The sequence below is a fragment of the Eleutherodactylus coqui genome, chromosome 2 (genome assembly GCF_035609145.1).
Source record: "Eleutherodactylus coqui strain aEleCoq1 chromosome 2, aEleCoq1.hap1, whole genome shotgun sequence".
NCBI classification, from domain to species: domain Eukaryota; kingdom Metazoa; phylum Chordata; class Amphibia; order Anura; family Eleutherodactylidae; genus Eleutherodactylus; species Eleutherodactylus coqui.
Genome location: NC_089838.1, coordinates 68,212,773 through 68,235,781, shown reverse-complemented (window position 1 = coordinate 68,235,781; position 23,009 = coordinate 68,212,773). Strand labels below are relative to the sequence as shown.

Genomic DNA, 23,009 nt, shown 5'->3' with positions numbered 1-23,009 from the left:
ACGTGATGATTGAATGCAATAAATATGAGTGTGGGAGGGATATCTGGGGCTTCTATCATGTTCCATCTTCCAATGGTTGAGAGAGGAGTGAGAGTGTTGGTCACATGGGGGTACCTTCAACCCTCATGTGATTAAGGGGTGGAAGCTGATGAGAGGTATCTTGAGGTCTCCAATTCCAGGAACCCCCTTTGAAGAGTGAGAGAAGAGAAGGAGTCCGCCGTGCAACAATTTATTAAGTGAGTGTTTGCGGAGTGCTGTGTTCCCCTCCAGTGTTATCCTGCATCCCAGCGTGTGCGTGTGTCCAGGAGCGGAGTCATACAAACAGCAACTGTAGGCCCGGTTTCATTTTGTGTCCTCTTCCCTGACCATCTTCTAAACTGTCTTTCCTGCACTGGCATGTAAAACTGTATTCTACAAGCGAGAAGTAACGTTTTTCCAGTCACTGCCCATTCCCAGTGATTGAGTTTCAAAAGTTTACCGTGTGTGGACTTTATTATTTCTACCACCGGAGAAAAGTTACTATTCCTTTGTCAAAGGGGTGTGTCCCTACATAGTCTGATATGCCCAGCACTGATTGGATAATGCCAGACTATGTAGGGACCCCCTCTTAACCAACTGGTTAAATCCTGTCATTATTATATTCATACAAGAGACGCAAGCCTTTTAATATATGTCATGTGGCAGTACTTCCATATGCTAGATGAAAACCTACAGCATCTTCGAGCTGCTGTAGCCATTTGCTATTATCTTCGTGTTTTTGTCATAGATTATAGTAAATGTGACCGACCCTGTGTGGCCACATGCTCTAAAGCTTTTCAAAAAAAGTGGTGGGATGCAGCTTAAATGCCCCAAAAGTTGGTGTGTGCAGTAAAATTGTTACTTTTGAAAGGCATAATTCTGATGTTGAGAGCTTTATAAATAGGACCTATTGTGTATAAGTGTAGGATACCCCAGGTGAATATTGCCTATATTATTATACATCTTTTGAGCGATAATCGTTGTGTCTAACTGCACTGACATCATGCAGTTTTTGTTAAGCAGACGCTAATTGCTGATCTTTCAGCGTGCTGAAAGATCAGTGATCAGTTATCAGGAATTCACAGTGGGATACAGCTGATACTATTGTTTCAGCTGTATCCCGCTCCCTGATGACAGGCGGGGTATGAAGAACAGAGCGGTCCAGCTGTGTTCTCCATACCCCGTTCGGTTCCCTCGGATGTTTAACAGGCGGGCACTCCAAGCAGAGAACAGCTGGATGCAGAAGACAAGCGGGGACACCCCGCTTGTCTTCTGCAATCTCCGCTCAGAGCGCAAGGTGATCGCTCAACACCTTTCGCTGTAAAAAATTTTAGGTCCAGAACGAGGTAGTTAAGGGTAGTGCTAGATCTTGCACATGCAGGACACCAACGGTGCATGATAGACCTGATTGACTTTACTGACATCTGTCAGGTTACCTTTGCAATGCCTGGCATTGTACTGGAAAAATGAGCTGCATATAACTCTTTTTTTCTGGAATAAGAATATAAAAAAACAAATCAGCGCCTACTCGTCCGTAATGAATTTTAAAAAATTAAACGTGAATACAAGTACTCACCTGGTGCTCGGTACGACCCCCTGCCAAGAGGGTCCACCGGCACCTAGATCCTTGTTTGCTCGTAATAGTTTCCAGAGATTCTCTATCCGGATTTACCGGAGAGCGATCATCAGGGTAACAGCCCGCACCCGGCTGTTTGCATAAACACGTTCCAGAAGCCAAGAAAATATCCCCAGCGCTCGTGGTCTCCCAGGATATCAATGGACACGGAGGTCCATATAATTATATTTTATTTAATAATTACTTTAGTAGTTGCTACGCGTTTCGGCGGACTAAACCGCCCTCTTCAAGCATAAAGTCAGCATTAACAAGACATACATTTATACATTTAGTTAACACTCACATGGATCCGCGGACGCCGCTTGTCGGAACCATCTTGCGGTCACGTGGGATCATACGTATCCGCAAGATGGTTCCGACAAGCGGCGTCTGCGGATCCATGTGAGTGTTAACTAAATGTATAAATGTATGTCTTGTTAATGTTGACTTTATGCTTGAAGAGGGCGGTTTAGTCCGCCAAAACGCGTAGCAACTACTAAAGTAATTATTAAATAAAATATAATTATATGGACCTCCGTGTCCGTTGATATCCTGGGAGACCACGAGCGCTGGGGATATTTTCTTGGCTTCTGACACTTTTTTTCTGGTAATTTAACAGAATTGACGATAGAAGCTCCGAACAGAACCTCTGATGCTGATGTGGACAAGTCCTAAGTGAAGACCACGCTCCTCTTGTCTCATTCAAGTGCAAATGCTAAGCCTGGCCAGTGGGAATCTCTTTCTGATTATTTCTATACAAGTTTGTAATGTAAGTTATGTAATCTACAAAATCACACATGGCAATTTAAAACAAAATCTTTAATAGTGTTTTATGTTAAACATTTCACTTTTGACATTTCATAGGGGACAGGCGTCTCAATTTAAAAAAAAAGCACCAGATTTTTTAATTGGACGAATTAAATAAATACATACATACATAAGTCAAACTAACAACAATGCATTTCCTGAGTTTCATTTATTGATAAAAAAAAAACGTTAAAACTGTATCACAAAGTTCCTATATCGGAGTATGAGCCTCTTAGGATTTTATTTGGAGAAGGTTGTTAAATAGAGTGTAGCTACTTAGCATCTAGCAATATATCAAGGAGGGGAAACCAAGAGGTGTCATTAATGGCAACCAATGAGAGGATTTAAAAAATGTGTTACTTACAAGGAATGCAAAAGTGGAATCTACAAATCTGCAGCACAATAGAGTATATGCATTGAAATTAATTGTAAACATTAGTCATAAGGAAGGTTTGTGAAATGTTTCAGTAGCTCCCATCAGAATTTCCTGGGGATGGCCTGCAGATCCAGCAGCAGATTGCAAGCTGTTTTAGAGCAATTTGCACTTTGCCGCAGGGTTTGTAGGGCAAAGGGAGGAAAAGTGAAAATTTCCTCAGCAGTTTACCACCAAATCATTATTTGAATGCCCATTATTGAAGCATTCACAATAATTAATGGACATTAGGGACATATAGAAAAACAGCAATCCCTGAAGTTGTGATTCAGCTCTATTTGATTGAGCTGAAATACCAGATACGATCCATGAGCAACAGTGGCGCTGTTTCCATAAGAAAGCAGCTATGTTTTTCATGTTTCTAAACGTAATTACTTTTATTAAGAGAAGCCAAATAATCTCATAGCTATGATACCTTTTTACGGACTTACAAAAATAAATGTTACAGCAAGCTCTTAAGACTACTTAGGTTCTTCATCAGGCATGGTTTAACAAAGCATCTGAAGAAACGTACATTATATCACACAAGATAACAGAGATATGGCATGAGGAACATTCCATAAAGTAGAAAATAAGTCCATCACCTGCGGATAAGAGTGGAAGGATGAGGGGCAGAGTCAACCTCGGGCCAGCTACCTGAACCACGCAGGGATTGAACCCAACACCTTTCTGCTGGCCTAACACTCTGCGCAAGTGAGGCCCTGTAAATATATATATATTTTATTATTTTAAATTATAAATCATGCCTGAGAAAGAAACCCATGTGCTCTAGAAAACATAATGTAACATTTATTTTTGTTAGCCATTAAACGGTATATTACATGGGTATATAATAATATTAAGATTATTTTTTCCATAATAAGAGCAATAATATTTACCAATAATGACATAATTTCGATGTGCAGTAATTATGTTGCATTGGGTAACAGAATCTGTCATGGCGCACGAGGATGCGCATGAATTTAGCCATTGTGGCAGTTGGTGTATGCTCAGTAGCCAGTCACCCTGCTGGGTGAAGCTTGTGCATATATGAGCAAATCAGAGTATGAGTACTGGTTATACCACAGCTGATGTGCATGGAAGCACCCAAAACCAAAAACTGTGAGTTATGACAAGTATCTAACATGTCTTGTGCCAGTGGAGCCACAAGAAGTCTGATAGAGATAAACAGAGACTCTGTATTGTGTGAGAAGACCAGAGTATATTTGAGAATTTAAGTGGCCAAAGAAATACAGAGCGACTCAGCATATTTGTAATCTGTATCGTATCAAAAAGACTTTGGGGGAAATTTACTAAATTTGATATTTCCTGCACTTGGCTTAGTACAATTTCTCCCTGGGAACGTGGCACTGAATACAAGAAGAATACTCTTTATGTATTTGACACATCCCCGGCGGCTCTATACACCAAGACAGAAATGTACGCCAAGTCAGAACTGGCATACATTTCGGGTGTAATTTAGGTCTTTTTGTGGCGTAAATTATACATAAATCTGTTGGTCTGGGTGCTATGCCCCTACTGACAAACCCTGCCCGCTTCTTGAAAAAGTGGCAGGGCTAGCATAGAAGAGAGAAAAGTCACACATTTTTGCACAAAAGTTTGCAACTTTTTTATGCCAGAAACTGTTGTTAAAGCCTTCATATGTTTGCCCTTTTATATCTTTGAGTGTTACAAGTGCATAATTGATACAGTGACCAGCAACGGAAAACTTTAGTGGCATTTTTAAAGGCTTCATGCCAGTTTTCTGGTGTAGGAAATTTGCATAATTTTGCCCAAGGGTCGGTTGTGCAAACATTTTGAGACTTTTAAGCCTTCTGAGCCGCCTTGTTAAAAAGTGGGTGGGGCTTGTGTGGAGAGGACGTGGCCATCCCAGACCCACAGATTTATGTATAATTTACACCCCAAGCTGGGGACTGTGAAGGCACATGGAGCTGCTCTTAATACATGAAGAGGCATGCACCCTTTATGTATTCAGTGCTCTGTGACAAATCTTATTAAAGGGGTTGTCCCGCGCCGAAACTTTTTTTTTTTTTTCAATAGCCCCCCCGTTCGGCGCGAGACAAACCCGATGCATGTGTTTAAAAAAAAAAACCGGATAGTACTTACCCGAATCCCCACGCTCCGGTGACTTCTTACTTACCTTGCGAAGATGGCCGCCGGGATCTTCACCCTCGGTGGACCGCAGGTCTTCTGTGCGGTCCATTGCCGATTCCAGCCTCCTGATTGGCTGGAATTGGCACACGTGACGGGGCGGAGCTACGAGGAGCCGCTCTCCGGCACGAGCGGCCCCATTCAGAAGAAAGAAGACCGGACTGCGCAAGCGCGTCTAATCGGGCGATTAGACGCTGAAAATTAGACGGCACCATGGAGACGAGGATGCTAGCAACGGAACAGGTAAGTGAATAACTTCTGTATGGCTCATATTTAATGCACGATGTACATTACAAAGTGCATTAATATGGCCATACAGAAGTGTATACCCCAACTTTGTTTCGCGGGACAACGCCTTTAAGCCTGGTGTAGGAAATGCCAAGTTTACTAAATTTGCCCATTTATATTTTTGAGGGTATAAACAGTGCTGGGCTGTATTGTATATGAAAGCTCATAGATGACTGGGGAGCAGAAAATATGTTCAGTTATTTCACCTGATTTAGAATAGCCGTGGTCCTGTTCACACAAGCAGCACTTTTTAATTAGTGATGACGGATCCAATCGCAAATGAATCCCAACAGATATCGACATATGGTTTTGATGGCAAAAATATGGCTGCAGACTACAACATCCTTGCCATCAAAGACACCATATCCCAGACAGAAAGGAAAAGCATCAATATGAATAGAGCCACAATAAAAAGCAATGCAAAGTTAATGAGAAATATTAATTTATATATTTTCATAGTAGCAAAAAAAAGTGCAATTCATACAGTGAGTGGAGATGATCGACATGCTTCATTAAAAAAATACAAGTCATGAAAAATAAATCAAAAATAAAGATACACACGCCTATCATTCTTCAAACCTACCATTAATACGACTGATCTAGAAGATCACAGTGCAGTTGTAAGATATATAGCTTCCTGTGTAGTATTTTAAGGGCTTTAACACATGGGTGTGTTTTTGTCCCATTATGAATTTAATGGCCGCATAACGGGACGAAAAACCCCATTGATTTCAAGGTTTCGCGACTTGCCCTATGTTTCTCACACCTAGTTAATACTACGTGCGAGAAAGATAGGGCAGGACCTATCATCCCGCTTTTTTTTTTCAAACTCGCACGCACTAGTGCAGAGTTTGAATAAACCTCGCTTCATGCGCTAATACGCTCTGTAGCAGCGAATGTATTAGCACATGCGCCCATGTGTTTTTGCCCGAAGTATCTGGGGAAGGAAGTTAAGCACACACCATTAATGCCTTCCTTACATAGAGCGAGGATTTGGGCCCTTTTACACGGGCCGATAAATTGTTCAGAGTTAAATGCACGCACAGACTGAACGACAAACAAGAATTTGTTCACTTCTTGTTCGCTGTTGAGTTTTTGCATGCAGAGAACTGAACGACGTATCAGCCGTGTAAACAGGCAGTCGTTCACTTATGAATGACTGTTATTGTGAATGGAGGTGGCCGGCCGGAACGATCTCCAGCCTGATCTACCTCCATTCACAGGGCAATGCTCGTTTCTGTGTAAAAGTTCAGGAATGATCATCACTGGGACGACCTGTTGGGCATCTGCGTCCAACAGGTCATTCCCTATTAGAAGGGTCCCCCATTCAAGCCTATCCTTCAACACTGATAGGTGATATATTATTTGGGGGAAAAAAATCACAATTGGAATTTTATTTGTACCACAAAAGTAAAACTAAAAATAAATAAAGATCTACATACATAGTAGAAAATACTGGCAGCTCAAATCCAGAAAAAACTATTAAAATTCTATTAAAATCAAAACTGGCATTTGTGTCAGGCAAAGAAAGAAATATGTCATTCACTTGGCACATACATTTGGCAAAAAAGAATGAGGTCCAAGATTGTGCAAAACCCAGCCTAGTATAAGGGAATCTAGGACAGGTCTGCTTTACATGAGGTCATCCGTATGTTGTCAGTGCAACTGCATGCAAGAAATGACTAGCATTCATCACAGGGCCAATAGGAGACAGTGGAGAGAGCCTTATGACTTTTTAGACTCAAGAATCTAGTTATGGGTCAAATAGCCCAGTTTGGCTTTCCAACATGTGTATTAAACTTCTATGCAGTCCCTTAAAATGTGTTTAAAGAGTTTGCACAAAATTTGATTTTTTTCATTTCTTTCACAAACAGCAAACTAATTTGCAGTAGGCAAATAAGGGAGATGGAACAATACATCTGTAGCACCACCTATTGGAAGGCAGCATTCCTGCAAGTCAATGTTAGACTCTTTATACAAGCTTTGTAACAATGACTGGGAATGGAAAGCTAAGCCAGAATCCATACACAGACAGCTGTTTCGTGGTGTTTGCCCCTCATCAGTGTGCAGTAGTTCATAGACTGACATCATCTTAGAGAAAAAAAGCCAAGCCATTTTCATTCCTACTTTAAGGGCACTTGAGTTGGCTATTAAATGACCTTTGATGTTTTAAAAGGACAACATACATATGGCTGACACAATGTAAAGAAGCCATGTCCCGTGACTAGTTCTCTTCTAGGTCTAAATAAACTGTTGATTCTAGAATGTGAGAAATTTTTCAAATGAGGAAATCAGAAGACTCACAGGATGAAGGAAACATGATTCAAGTCAATGGATTATGTGTAATTACTTTACACAGGCTACAAATCCCCTTGTGTTTATCTGCAGCCATCATCTGGCTATGGATGATGGGACGAAGTGGCTCATTGTCAACTGCAGCCCATTTGTAATGCAAAATGACTAAGAGGTCATTGGTTGTAAACTTGTGATACAGATATTTGTCCACGACAGAGACAATGCTCCGCATTGTATGGAAAGAACAGGAATTAGTGCAGGAAACAGTGCAATTATAATGTCTGCCAGCAGTACATCAGGTTGAGGGGGGACATGTACAGTATACATGCATCAAGGGTCATAGATAAGGATAGTTCATTTTTCTTCACATAAAATGTCTTTATTGCACCAGTTACTTTCATTTATCAGGTTGGCTTCCGGAGTGTAAAACAACTTCACAGTTGACGAAATGGAGGCAACGTAGACCTCTTTTCCCCCAATATGGGTTACGCAGCAGCTGAACAATATATACATGTACATTGGGATGTAACCTCCCAATATTGTGTCTCTAAACAGTGACGGTACTAACAGACCTACGATGGTTAGATCTACCGAAGTCCTCTGCATTGGCTCTTAAGAGATCTGCCACCCCTTTTGATGTTGGTACAGGATTAGGTGATTCTGAATTATCCATATGTCTAGGAGAATTGTAGCTGCTATCCCCATGGACAGGTGAGCACACATTGTGAAGCGCCCTCTCTGGAGTCGCAGGTAAACCATTTGTGCAATTAGTGCTGGAAAGGTCGGAAGTCATTTCATTCCTACGCTTGTCCTTCCATTCCTGTATTTTGAACTCACGCTGTTCTTTGCTCAGTTTATCCAGTTTGTGAGCTTCGGTGGTAGGAACAGAACCACATGTCCCTCTTAGTGCTTTGATGAAATACCTAAGATACAAAAATGTATTTTTAGCATATGTTGCAATTGACTCTCACACCAAAGCATAATGAACCAAACTACTAAACCTTACAAAACACTTTATGTTGATATTGATGGGGTATTTATGACTAATGCCAAAATCTCCACTCATCAACAGAACAATGGAATATTAGCAATCAATGGAATACTGCTACACTTTGACTGCAGCACCTGGTACAGCACTGCCCATGTCTGGTTGTATCTGGTACTGCAGCTCAGACCATCCAGGTGAGCCCATTAAAATGCTAGAGACATGTTTTACACTGGCTCATAGACAGTATTTGAAAGCAGGGAACCCCTCTATGACATCTTTACTGTAATCCTTTAAGGATGGAAAGGAACTGGAAAAGGCAGACATTAACCATACTGTCTCTACAGGAAACATACATAGAGCTACCAAAGCCTAAAGGCCCATTTACACTTAACGATTTTCGCTCAAAATTCGTTCAAACGACCGCAAATGAGCGATAATCGTTATATGTAAACACTGCCATCGTGCCTTTTTTGTCTAAATGATGGTTTTAAGGTGAACTTAAAATCCATCATTCAGCCGCAGAGAAATAAAGTATCTCTCCACAGACCGCACGCTGTGTTCTCCACGGTAGCCAGGAGGTTACATTGTAATCGTCCGGCAGCCCTGATGAGAACAATGCAGCTGTGCGCACAGCAGGGCGTGTGTTAAATCACACGCTGGGCTCTGCAAACAGCTCATGGAGCCCATTTACATGGAAATGACGATGATATCGTGTTAATGGACATTAGTTTCAATCTTTCAATCATTTGAAAAACTATATTTGAATGTAAATGGGCCTAACAATATACAATGTAGATAACTAGTGCAGGATTTGAAGGTCCCTGTTCATGAATTTTGCTGCTGACATTATCTATGGTATAATTTTCTTTTTCTACCATTTTTCTAGTGTTGTCCTAAATGACTCATATTGTCTTCGTATACTTGGTAATTAAAAATGAAAAAAACATCCAAAAGGAAATATGCTTACCGTGGCAGAAGAGCCAGAACAGGCGTAAAAATACAGACCATATAGAAAGCAGGTTCTGACATCTGCGCTTCCATTATCCAATATGGGCTTGGTACTTCACAAGCAACACATATGGCATTGTATGCCAACGCAATGACAAAATAGGCTACAAAACTTCCAACCATTGTGATCCAATGTACTACTGTCTGTAATTAAAAACATGAAATGATGATTGGTATTTATTGAAACTAGCCATATATTTCTTTGCTCCCCGGATAAAATATGTCAAGTGGACAATGTTTTTGTATATATGTATGGCCCTTAAAAACCTATTGTTATAACATGCTTAGAGGAAATAGGATATGAAATCCTATCATTCGGAAATACAAAAGGCCTTATTTACAGCACCAGATTGATGTGTAGCAAGCCATAGCGGCTTGAAGAAAAGAGCATAGTGTCCCAGTGAGAAATCTCTACATGGTACGACTTGGCTCTACTGATTGTATTGTATTTGTCAGCAGAGCATTCAGAATCAATGCTGGCATTGATTGAATTAGACTGATTGGGTGCTTGGTGTTTACTAGTCTGTCTATTGTTTCTCAACAAAAATCTTTAACATGAGACAAAGCTACTACTAATCAGATCAAAGAAAGCTAAGAAAAACAGCTGCTACATCAAAACTTACCCAGTTTTTGATGTCCATGGCAAGATGGAGCAATATTGTAAGGAGGGCGGAAGTGTTCATAGGAGTGCCAAATGAAAAAAGACCAATCCCAGATTTATAGTATGTCTAGAGAAGAAATAAAATAGCAAAATGCAAATGTTTAAGTGTGGCAAGAAAAGATTTTCTGTATACTTTTTTACAATATATGTATATAGATATATAATATATAAATAATGCAGTCCTCAATGCTGACAGAGCATCTCTTGCTGGTGACAGGGCTTGAATACCACGCCTCCAGCAAGCGATTGCTCTGATTGATTGGTTCAGGAGCACCGCCTCAGCCAATCAAAGCAGGTGCCTTCTGAACCAATCACAGCCATTCATTGAGGTCATTCAATCAATGGGTTGGATTAGTTCATCGAGTGCCGGTTCTGATTGGCTCAGGCGGCGCTCCTAAACCAATAAGAGCAATTGCTTGCTGGAGGCGTGGTATTCAAGCCCTGTCACCAACAAGAGGACTACACGGAAGCCTGGCAGAGCACTGCAGCCCAGCGGGAGGGGCCTAAACGGTGCCTGCTAGGTGAGTATTCCTTTTTCTTTTTTTCATGTAGTTTGGTTAGGGCTTATTTTCAGGGTAGGGCTTATATTTCAAGTCCTCCTTGAAAATCGGGGTAGGGCTTATTATCAGGGTATGTTTTATTATACATACAGGTCTTATACGTACAGGGACATCTAAAATAACCTATCTCTAGAAACATCCATACAACACTATACATTTTGGAGTTATAGTCATGTGTGGGTATTACTGGAACCCAACACATGGAGTTGTACCTTTGGAAACACCTATCAGCCGCTATGTATCTGGGAACATTTAAGAGTAGCTATAAATCCAGGAGCATCTATCTTTGACCATCCTTGTGTAGTTATACGTCTATGACTACCCATGTGTAGCTATATGTCCACTAACAGCTCTGTAATCTCCTGCAAATGTATGAATAGCTATACTTTTAAGTAAGGGTAGCTTCACACAAGCGTGTTTTTGTGTGTACATAAGTGCGCACTCATGTACGTGCAAAAACACGTGTGAATGCAGGTCCATGCATTGTTTTCAATGGAGCCGTGGCTGCTGCTGCATTGTTTTTCAGGGAAGCGCTTTACATATAAGCCCTTCCCTGAAAAACAAAAATTTTAGTGTAAAAAAAAAGATATATAAAAAATAAACTTACCCTCAGCTGCTGCCGTGTCTCCCACGGGGATGAAGAACACATCTGCCGCATGCGGCAGATTTTTCCTTCATCCCTGCTAGTAAAAAGAATTCCCTGCTGCTACATCTGCCACATCTGTGACAGATGCAGCAGAGGAATTCTTCAATTCTCTACCACAGCTGTCACACATAACAGCTGCGGCAGAGGATTCTGCTGCTTGCACACCCTCAATTTCTTTCAGGGAAGGGCCGAATGAATGACTGGCGAGAGCTGCCTGTGATTGGCTGAGCACCTCAACCAATCACATTCACCTCTTTCAGCAGGCAAGGATTTTAAATCCCCGCCTGCTGATAGATCAGCAATACAGAGCAGGGGACAGCAGAAGCCCCGGCAGTTGAAGCAAGGAGAGTATCTATTTTTTTTGTTTTTTACAGCACTTTTACAGGATTTTCAGGGAAGGGCTTATATTTAAAGCCCTTCCCTGAAAGCAATTGATGGGGTGCCAGCAGCAGTAGAGAATTGAAGAATTCCTCTGCTGCATCTGTCACAGATGTGGCAGATGTAGCAGCAGGGAATACTTTTCACTAGTGGGGATAAAGGAAACATCTGCCGCATGCGGCAGATGTGTTCTTCATCCCCCCGGGGGACACGGCAGCGGCGGAGGGTAAGTTTATTTATTTATTTTTACACTAAAACTTTAGATTTTCAGGGAAGGGCTTATATGTAAAGCCCTTCCCTGAAAGGATGCCGGCAGACCATTGTTTTCAATGGAGCCGCCGGCAGCAGCCACGGCTCCATTGAAAACAATGCGTGCATTCCCAATGGTGCACGCATGTCCTATCTTTGCAGGCACACGCCTGTAAAGCACGGACATCTGCACACCCCATAGGGAATGCATTGGGGCTAATAGACGCGTGTTTTACACGCTCGTCTGAAGCCACCCTAACTCAGTTTTGTTTTTTACCTATTATTAGCACCTAGCTTGGAGCCTTTTATTGAGGAATCAATTATTGTTTGTTTATCTTCTTAGGTATTTGCTGGATGTTCCAAACTCTCTCCAATTTTCAGCCCTTGATTTATTTCATTCATCTTTTCCCCTTATCTCCAGACATTGACCATGTTATGGGCCAACCATTTATTAAAAAGCAATGACAACTAACTTTCAATATTGCAGACAAAATGAAGTACTTACAAGATAAACAACAAAAAAGCAGACAAGACTTTGATAGAAGGCATCGAGGATTGATATCCAAAATGTAGACATTTTGTATGACTAGAAAAGTAAACATACGGTCAATACTGCCAACAATTATCATTACAACTATACAATAATCTGGTGCAACTTGAAGCTACTGGGCTGCAATGCAAAATTTATACCAAGGGCCCCACTTACTACTATGTGTAATTTATAACACTGGTGTGTTTTCATATGGCAGAGGAGACCTAGGGCCCCTTCAGACTCAATGGTCCGGGTGTGACTGTTTCTCCTATAGCTACTCTCCTTATTAAGAACTATTCAAGACATATTTACAGAACCTGAAGTTTGGTAGCATGAAATACAAGAGATCACAACTCCATGTCTCTCCCCAGCTTTATTTCTGGACCTCGGAGAGCATGAAGAATGAACAAATCTGTAGATCACACATTCAATATAGGAGCAGTGGGATGCTTAACTCCACACTTTACGGAAGAACTTAATATAATAATTAGAGATAAGCGAGCATACTCGTCCGAGCTTGATGCTCGTTCGAGTAATAGGGTGCTCGAGATATTCGTTACTCGAGACGAGCACCACGCGGTACTTGTCTCGATTAAACGAGCACTGACCATTGAATTCAATGGAGCCGGCAATACAGCCGGCTGCATTGAAAGCAATGGGCTGCTGGCGAGCGCGGGCTGAATTTTCGGGAAGGGCTTAAAAATATAAGCCCTTACCTGAAAATCATCCTAAAATGTGTAAAAGTTAAAAAAAAAATGTATACTCACCTTTCCGCTGCAGACGGAGTTCAGCCGCGTCTGGCCGGCAGTTCTCCTGAACTGCTTTCTGTAGTATTCAGCAGGGGGGGATTTAAAATCCCCGCCTGCTGAATGAGCTGCCTCTGATTGGTCACAGCCTCACCAATCAGAGGCAGCTCTCACTCACACCCATTCATGAATTCATGAATGGGTGAGTGCTGCCTCTGATTGGCTCAGCGCAGGGACCAATCAGGGCAGCTCTCAGCTGTCAATCAGAGGCAGCACTCACTCACCCATTCATGAATTCATGAATGGGTGTGAGTGAGAGCTGCCTCTGATTGGTGAGGCTGTGACCAATCAGAGGCAGCTCATTGAGCAGGCGGGGATTTTAAATCCCCGGCTGCTGAATACTACTCAGAGCAGTTCAGGAGAACTGCCGGCCAGACGCGGCTGAACTCCGGCTTCAGTGGAAAGTTGAGTATACATTTTTTTTTTATTTTTACACATTTTAGGATGATTTTCAGGTAAGGGCTTATTTTTAAGCCCTTCCCGAAAATTCATCCCGTGCTCGCCGGCAGCCCATTGCTTTCAATGGAGCCGGCTGTATTGCTGGCTCCATTGAATTCAATGGGCTAACATCGTTCTTCTCTGCCACAGCTGTTACAGCTGTGGCAGAGGAGAACGATCTTTATGCTGACAGTGCGGCGGGGGGGGCACTCTTGCCGCTATTGTGGCTTAATAGTGGGACCTGGGAACTTGAGATGCAGCCCAACATGTAGCCCCTCGCCTGCTCTATCCGTTTCTGTGTCGTTCCCATCACTTTCGTGAATTTCCCAGATTTTCACAAATGAAAACCTTAGCGAGCATCGGCGATATACAAAAATGCTCGAGTCGCCCATTGACTTTAATGGGGTTCGTTACTCGAAACGAACCCTCGAGCATCGCGGGAAGTTCGACTCGAGGAACGAGCATTTTGGTGCTCGCTCATCTCTAATAATAATATTTGTTTCACAAGTCACTCAAGGTCTATATGTTGCTTCTTGATAACTTAGAGAAAAGTATATAATTTATTCAATTAAATATTAACACGGTTGTTCAAATAGAGAACAAAAGCAATTTGCCTCGCTATGTAAAATTAATATGTTTCTTCAGGGATACTATTTGCCAAGGGTAATCAGAATCAAAGCAAAATGCCATCATTTTGACAGCTTTGGATATGAATTAAAACATGAGTATATTCAAAGTTAACAGTGTACCTCAGACTGCTGTCCACTTTTGTAAAGCTCTGGCAAACTCATAAGCGTTTCTGCTGATACATCCTTGTCCATTACTCCAAAAACAAGTGGAGGCACAGATGTGAAGAAGAGATTGAAGAAGATCAGTTGCCAAGAATCAATCATCGTGGCACCTGAGAAACCACAGAAGAACTGGAACCAGAACAGGAGATTGGCATATGCCTGGCCAAAAAAAAAAAAGTTAAACATTATTAAATAGATCGAAAAGTATAAACAGGTTTTACGAGGAAACATGGTCAATGTGGGTTGTAGCTATTGTCCATGTCCATCTGAACATCAAAGAGGACAAATATACTTGATACAACAGTTGAAAAACTATTGACAATGCTTAAGGTTTTATCGAAAAGAAAGAAATGGAAAAGACTTGACCAACGAAAATTGAAAAACTGTGTCCCACCACCCTCATGTTTTACAATTCTCACGTCCCTCTCATATGCTGCTGTCTCCTGACACTGTAAATGAGAAGTGTTCTATTCTAAGTACGGCTTCTCTCCTCACAGCACACACTCCCCATTGGCCCCAATGTACAGACAGGAGCTCAATGCATCAGGTGAACACTATAGTATTACATGCCACAGCCTGATGCGCTGAGTCCCTGCATTGGGTCTGGTGGGGAGTAAGCAGTGCTGTTGAGGAGAAGCCGCTCTATTCTGCCTATGGCTCCTCCTGATGCACTGCCACTTACAATCGCCTATTCTATACATTAAAAAAGAAAGTGCAAGTACTCTTTAAGAACTTTAAGATCCATTTACACGCATAGATGATCACTCAAAATTCATCAGAAACTGACAGTTTGAGCGATCATTTTGCATAGGTACTAATGGGCTAATTAGCTTCATTTGCATGTATTTAGAGAACAGCGGGTGGTCTGTTCTCTAAATACATCACTATTGTTCTGCAGGGGGCTGCTAGCTGCATACAATGTTATCAGCGCTGCCCATGGAGAACACAGCATGTGGTCCCCTCTTATCAGGGACGATGGCTTTTATGCCGAGCTGAACTCAGTGATGGCCGAAGAGTGCACGGTAAGTGCATGATGGGCACACATTTACACTCAGTGGCTATTGCTCAAAAGCCATTGTTTTTGCACAAATTTTGAGTGATCATCGTTGCGTGTAAATCAACCTTTAGAGTAGCAGCCACTCTTTACATTGCTCAGGTCCCAAAAGAAAGTGATCTCCCTCTACAACATTCAAGCACTCTAGCCAGACAACCTCCACCACCTCCTTGGTATTTTCATCTAACCTACTTATATCATTGGGAAGTTTTTGTCTTGCTGCTCACTGTATTGAGCGGTCTTCTACTAGAACAATATTCATAAGCAGGACTCAGAACAAAATTAGAAAAATTGATCGCAGTTCTGCAGATCCATTATCCCAGTGGAATAATCACATTCATTTACAAACACGATTAACGTATTCATAAGTTAATGGGTAAGATAGTGGAGCTTTTATGTTGGTGGCAAGCGTTTTAAGATTAATGAGTTTGTCTTCTATTGAGCAGTAATAATACCGGAAGGAGGAAAAACTGTTTAAAGATTTTTCTTGGCTTTAAGTCTTTATCGCTCATTAAATATGAAATAAAGAAAATACGTCTTTATTTTCAGTTGCGCTTCTTTTCTTTTTTCCCTTTGAATTTAAAGATGCCGGAATTCTATCCGCGTGCGATTCATTTATTCAAATTAGGTTCATTTTCACTAATCACATCATTTGCATTATTAAACTTTAAACAAAATAAAAAAAAGTGCTTAATTTGATCTGCATCAGAAAAAAAGAGTAGAATTGTACAAAAAAATGGTTGCCAGGACAACTAAAAGCTAATATAATAATTTCATGTTACATCTTCACACATTTTCTTACATTAGCATTGTCTGAGACTAGAACCATCATAAATTATGTGTTGTGTATGCAAATTGTTAGCGCTAATTTAATTTGATAGATGCCATAATCAATTACTGACTATACTGTCGTAAAGAAAAAGGAAACCTTCCGCAGCTTGAGACAGCTGCACATCGCACTAGAGAAGGATTACATATAGGTGTCTCCCATACGTCTTGCTTCTGGACTACAACTTTACATTAATGCCACAACACAGGTTGAGATTTGGTTGAGGGGTAACTAAACTTTTTAAAAACTTCATATTGAAATGTTGATCGGCAGAAACATTCATCGGAGTGCTATGCGCATTCATTAGTTTCCGTCACAGCTCAGAGCAATGTATGGGCTCCATAGAAAGTTGAGATGACAGTCGTAGCAATTGGTAGGGGTCTCAGCACCCGGATTCCCACTATGACACTTCAGAAGTTTTTAAAAAGTTTAGTTATACAGCACTTATACAGTTATACAGACCCATTAGTAGAATTGATGGCAGAAAGGAAAATATTCTAGATGGCATATGGTCCACCTAGACTATTCAGTTGTGTTTTCTATAGGCAGAGTGGAGAAAGCCGCTGCTACACAGTCCTGGTGGAAACTCCAGGGGCAACAAGTATGTTATAAGGGGGCGCCTCGATGTCTTTTTCAAAATATGTTATACAATTATAACAAAGATGACAAAAATGAGTGTTAACTCACCTGGTGCCAGACGAGGATACCTTTCGAAAGGTGATCCACGTTCGCTTATAATTAAGCCTTTATTCCATCCGACCTTAATCGGAGAGCCGCAGGACCGTTCCAAGTAAGCTACACCGGATGACCGGGGCTTAGTACAGGTACACAGAGTAAAGGAAAGGACTATCCGCGCTCCAAGGAATACGGGGCTCCGATGCAGGATAATAACGTCCTTCTTTATTAATATTCCATCACTGGTTTCGCGAGCAACGCGTTTCGGTAGATATAATACCTTTCTCAAGCTCTATACATTTACAAATGACTTACAAACATAAATAGGCACTCACATGTCCTCAGAATTGTCTACAGCACGGTGCAAGGCAGCTCCGTAATTAGCGGGGGCGTGGTACAAGCCTCCCAGGTAAATCACACGTCATACAGGTAAGACACGTATGATATTTATTGATAATGTATGTATAGAGAAGTGCTGTGTAAACATAGGTAAATATGCATTTTATTGCGATTATATCATTTTTTATATTGATTGATAACATACAAAGAAGTTACTCGTAGATAACTTATTTATGCAAACTTTATTCATTGGTTTTTTATCTGAATATTGTGTATTTCTGAGTATGTTTATTGAAATTTTTATTTATTTATAACCAGCGTATAGCGGGTGTGCACGTAGTTTTGATGGAGATTGCTGTCCATTAGCAATCCAAATAAAGTTATATTGAAGACCATGGAACGCAGATGGTGCGTTTCAGGTGTCTTACCTGTATGGCGTGTGATTTACCTGGGAGGCTTGTACCACGCCTCTTTAATTACGGAGCTGCCTTGCACCGTGCTGTAGACAATTCTGAGGACATGTGAGTGCCTATTTATGTTTGTAAGTCATTTGTAAATGTATAGGGCTTGAGAAAGGTATTATATCTACCGAAACGCGTTGCTCGCGAAACCAGTGATGGAATATTAATAAAGAAGGACGTTATTATCCTGCATCGGAGCCCCGTATTCCTTGGAGCGCGGATAGTCTTTTCCTTTACTCAGGGGCAACAAGAGGATCAAGCATTGAAATTCAATGTGTGCGATTCTTTTACCAACATTATCGGTTGGGAAATTCAGAAAGACCCCACACACATATGATAGCCCCACCAGAAATCGGCTGGTTTAACTTCTCCCTCATGCCTATGAGGCCTTCACAATGGTCTTTCCTAGGCCACTGTCAGTTTATTCAACTTACAATTGTTCTGCGGGTCCTGTAACACTGAAGCAGTCTAGTGGCACCTCTCTGGAGTATGCGGTAATGTATTATGTATTATCCTACTCTATACCTCGAACCGGATAATCTTCTCCTGTTATGCATGCAGTTTTCACAGACCCAATCATAATAGTTTTTACATCCACCACAACATATAAGAACACATACCACGTTTTTGTAGAAGAAGTAGATGACCATTTTTGCCAGTCGAGTATAGCACCAGTGGCCGTGGACGAGCAATAGTTTCTTTAAATGCTTAAAGCGGGATATGGCAAAATCACTGGACATAACGGCCTAGAATTAAAAGAAAAAGACCTATTACAAATTTGTAGGTGCTGTATGTCAAATTTGGATGTAAAGCTTTCTCAGCATTAGAGAGTCAACATTTTTCTGCACTTCCTGTGTATAGTTACATCGGTGACCAATATAGCCAACCCATGCATGAAATGGCTGATAATGGGAAGATAAGGTAGCATTCATCTGCACAGAAACAATATTGTCTTAGTGCTGCTTTTAAAGTGTATCTCTACCTATAAGCAGGATTGAACTGTGAGTCAGAGTGGTTTCACATCGGCGTCGGAACCTCTGATGGGTGGTTCTGTCAGAGACGCTGCTGAAAATACTGGAAGAAAAAGCGTTGCATGCAGCGCTTTTTCTTCCATCCAAAAGCCAGCCTGCTGGACGGAAAGAGGGCGAACCTCATTCTAATCAATAGGGTCCGCACAGCGCTGTTCATGTCCATCCAGAGATGGAACCGATCATCCCCGGGAATCCTTGTACAGAGCAGGAAAGAGGAATCCTCATATGTGAAAACACCTTTAATTGTAATTGTGAACGATTAATTCTACGCAACAGAATTCATGTCTGTGGGAGATACAGACCCTCACCTCAGAGAGCTTCCATTCCCTGGAAGATAAGCGCCATCAAAACTGGTTAATTGATGCTCATCATCACATACCCTTAAATAAAATAATATATGCTTTGAGCCAATGTAGTAGCCATTTATTGTATGTGGCCACCTTTAACTAAATTTCCAACTTTACCATCATGTCACTTTTAGGTGCAACATTCTATGCGGATCTAGTTCTTAATGTACCTTCATAGTGGCTGCAGTTCTGTTTTCCTACACAGAGCTCTATATATGCTGCATCAATGATAAAATTCTGCCTGCCTGCTGCTACCACTAGAGGGAAATTCCTGCATATGGTTCTGGTTAAACAGTTCACAGTAAAGCTCCCCCTAGTGGTGGCTGCAGACAATGAAAGTTAAAATGTTAACTGTCTATACAGGGAATTTAGAGCTGTCAATCAGAAAAGCAGTGCTATAAAAATGTTTGATGAAATTAATAGAATTTTAAAGCTTTTTAGATGTAAAACACAATGATGTGGCGAACACGACACACGGTGAAGGGGAGCAGCTTTTCTATTCTAAGTATAAGACTTACTGAAATGTTTATTGCTCCCTTGCACAGAACCATGGGGCTGTATTAATATACCATAAAAATCTGATTAAACAGTGATGGGCACAGCTACATGGGTGCAGAGGTAGCAGTTACACACAGGCCTTGCTGTTTAAGGGGCCTAAAGGCTCTTCTGCCACATACAAAGTCATCAGTATCATAAACGGTAGATGGGGGGCCAGGGACTACATGTTATGTGTCTGTCAGAGGTACAGTATATTAACCCTTTCCCACTATAGGACGTATAGTTGCGTCCTGTGGGGTTGGGGTATGTATGAAGAGAGATCGCGCAGCTATCTCTCATCGGACATCGCTGTTTATTACACCTGGCGGCAACAGCTCCAATCAGCCGCGATCCAACTCTTTTCTTGTGCTCGCTCTCTCATAGACTTGTACAGGAGAGTGCATGCACAGGAATCTGAAGAGAGACCAATTTTTGCGCACCGCTCGATCTTCAGCGGGTGACAGCGCTGGATTGCAGGAGTGGGCGAGTATAAAAACTACATCACCTAGCTCCCTGTCATGTCCCCAAACAGAGCCATGACTTAGTTTATGGTGCTGCGGGGACATGACAGGATCTGTTTAATGAAATCAGTGGAAATAATGACGTAAACCTATATGCAACCCTGTTGGAGTGGAAGGGGATAAAAAGGTTTGCGCTTTTGAATATTGGTCATATTAATCTCTGTGTAAACAATGAGATATGTGGTCAAATTACCACAAAGCTCCACTGTACATTCAGAGTTATATGACATAGATTAGGAGCATTGTTCCCATTAATTACCACACAGTGACAGGGCAGAAAGAAATACAGATTGAGATTAACGACGGTTAAACACCACTAGTAATACACTTCACCAGTTATAAAATGGATGCAAAGTGACCACATGGCCATCTTTTGTGATACACTGTATGACTTTGGAGCATACCTGCATGCCTTCTTGGCCAGATATTCCAATCCCAACATCTGCGCACTGAATCATACTGACGTCATTTGCACCGTCACCTGGGAATGATTAGGAATATTTGTCGGGTCAATGACATATTGCACGCTGTGAGGTATGCAGTATATAGTGACTGATTAAATAAACATATACATTGTATTTTCTGGGCCATGAAAGGTTTTATTTATTCTTTCAAAAACAATGGGGGGCAAGCAGAATAAGCAGAATCAATGGGATATTTACTAAATTACTTTTATCAAATGAACAATTTTAAAGGGGTTTTCCAGGGAAATACTGTTGCTGACGTATACTCAGGTTAAGGCTGATTTAGACACAACAGGAATCGTCCAAAATTCGCTCAAAAGAATCTTTTGCGCGATTTTCGTTCTGTCTAAATGCAAAGATATTGTGTAGTTTTTGTGCACGAGTCGCTGATCGCTGAATTATAGCTTGCTAGAATTGAGCGATCAGCTGTTATCAGAGGAGCAGGCTGTTATCAGCCGGCTGCGCTGATAAGATTCTCTGTGCCTGTGTCCTGCTGTGAATTGACAGTAGGGCATGGGCTGTAACCACAGAGAACACTACAGCTGTTTGCTCATGCAAAGCAGCTGTAGTGTTCGGCAAGAGATAGCGGCAGTGTTCTGCTGTGCCTGCATAGCTGTATAGTAGCTAATTAAAGTATAAATTATGCTAATTATAGTATAACTACTATAAAGTATGCAAAGATGATCGCTCAAAACTGTCATTTTATCTGTCGTTTGAGTGACTTTTAAGCGATCATCTGTCAGTGTAAATGGGGTATTAGGTCATCAATAGTTGATCGGCTGGGGTCCTGAAAGGAGCAGCTCCCATTGACTTTAATGACACCTGAACCTGCAATTACAAGCACTGGCCACTACACAGGGGTCAGAACAGCAATTTCCACTCTGTGTGTATTGTGGCGCTGACAGCAGGCACCTGATCAGCTGAAGTCCCCAACAGTGGACCCAAACTGATCAACTATTGATGACCTACCCTGAGGATAAGTCATCAATAATGTTTCCCTGGAAAATCCCTTTAACAGATAGGGCAGAGTAGAGAAAGTCTCCTGCTATAACCTTGAAAGAGTCAGCAAATAGGGTAATTGCTATTTTTAAATCTATAGGCCCATTTACACTGGACGATTGTCACAAAAAAATCGCTAATCGGCGATCGTTTTAGTGATAATCGGTGCGTGTAAATGGGCGCGGGGCACTCGCTTTTCGGGCACTGTTAGCTGATCGTTAAAATGAAGCTAACCTAAAAATCGTCGCTCACTTTTATCAGCAGTTCTCCACGGGGAGTACCGATAGCATTGTTTCCCCATGGAGAACAAAGGATCTGAGAGCAGATATTAGCCTCCGGCTTTTAACTGCATTCAGGAAAGGCATCATTTGCATACATAATTGGTACTTAAGTAGCTGATTAGCTAATTAAATACCAATTATTTTTAATGCAAAATGATCGCTCAAAGCTGTCACTCAAACTATCGTTTGAGCGATCTTTAAGTGATCATCGGCCCGTGTAAATGGGCCTTTACTAAAAACTACACATGGTTGCTATCCATTAAAGACAAAGAGAGATATAGAAACATCCAAGATTACCTATAGAAAGTGTCATGACGTTCAATTTGTCGCGCACCAGTTTGACGACCATACTCTTCTGTAGAGGTGTAGCACGACAGCACAAGACGGAACGACAATACTTGGTCAACTCCAAAAATTTTGCCTCCAAACCACCTTGAAAGATAACATTTAATGTAATCCCATCAATTACCAATCCGACCTCAGGACGAGCCACCGTATCACAAATGTCTTCAGTCTTTCGTTTTTTAAAGAAACGTCTTTTCTTTTTTTCAGGGGAAAACCTTTTAACCTCTTCAAGAGTGCAGTCCAAGATAGACTCGCACGTTTCCTGCGACACCAAATACAAAGGACACATTATGTGGCGTTCCAAAAATTGTTGAACATCTAAACAACTGCTACAGGGTCGTCATTAGTAGAACACCTAAGTCCAATAAGGAGGCCATGCTTTCCAAAAACTACTTGTGGACAGGTGTAGCAATGCAAGACTTGTGCTTTAATTTTGGCCCCTACCTACTGCCAAGTTGTACA

General features: G+C 41.4%; 1 protein-coding gene across 3 annotated transcripts in view; it reads right to left on the bottom strand.

Moving 5' to 3' along the window:
* Window positions 1-5,737: 5,737 nt before the first annotated feature.
* The window catches only part of ATP10B (ATPase phospholipid transporting 10B (putative)), a 361,387-nt gene continuing 344,115 nt past the window's right edge, over window positions 5,738-23,009 (bottom strand). For all 3 annotated transcript variants that reach the window (XM_066591077.1, XM_066591078.1, XM_066591080.1), the window contains 8 exons: window positions 22,500-22,809; window positions 20,863-20,939; window positions 18,643-18,768; window positions 14,623-14,823; window positions 12,603-12,683; window positions 10,227-10,331; window positions 9,563-9,747; window positions 5,738-8,530 (listed from right to left, as the gene is read on the bottom strand). In XM_066591077.1, the coding sequence (XP_066447174.1) occupies window positions 8,155-8,530; window positions 9,563-9,747; window positions 10,227-10,331; window positions 12,603-12,683; window positions 14,623-14,823; window positions 18,643-18,768; window positions 20,863-20,939; window positions 22,500-22,809 (1,461 nt within the window). In that variant the 3' untranslated portion in view covers window positions 5,738-8,154. The remainder of the gene's footprint in view (window positions 8,531-9,562; window positions 9,748-10,226; window positions 10,332-12,602; window positions 12,684-14,622; window positions 14,824-18,642; window positions 18,769-20,862; window positions 20,940-22,499; window positions 22,810-23,009) is intronic.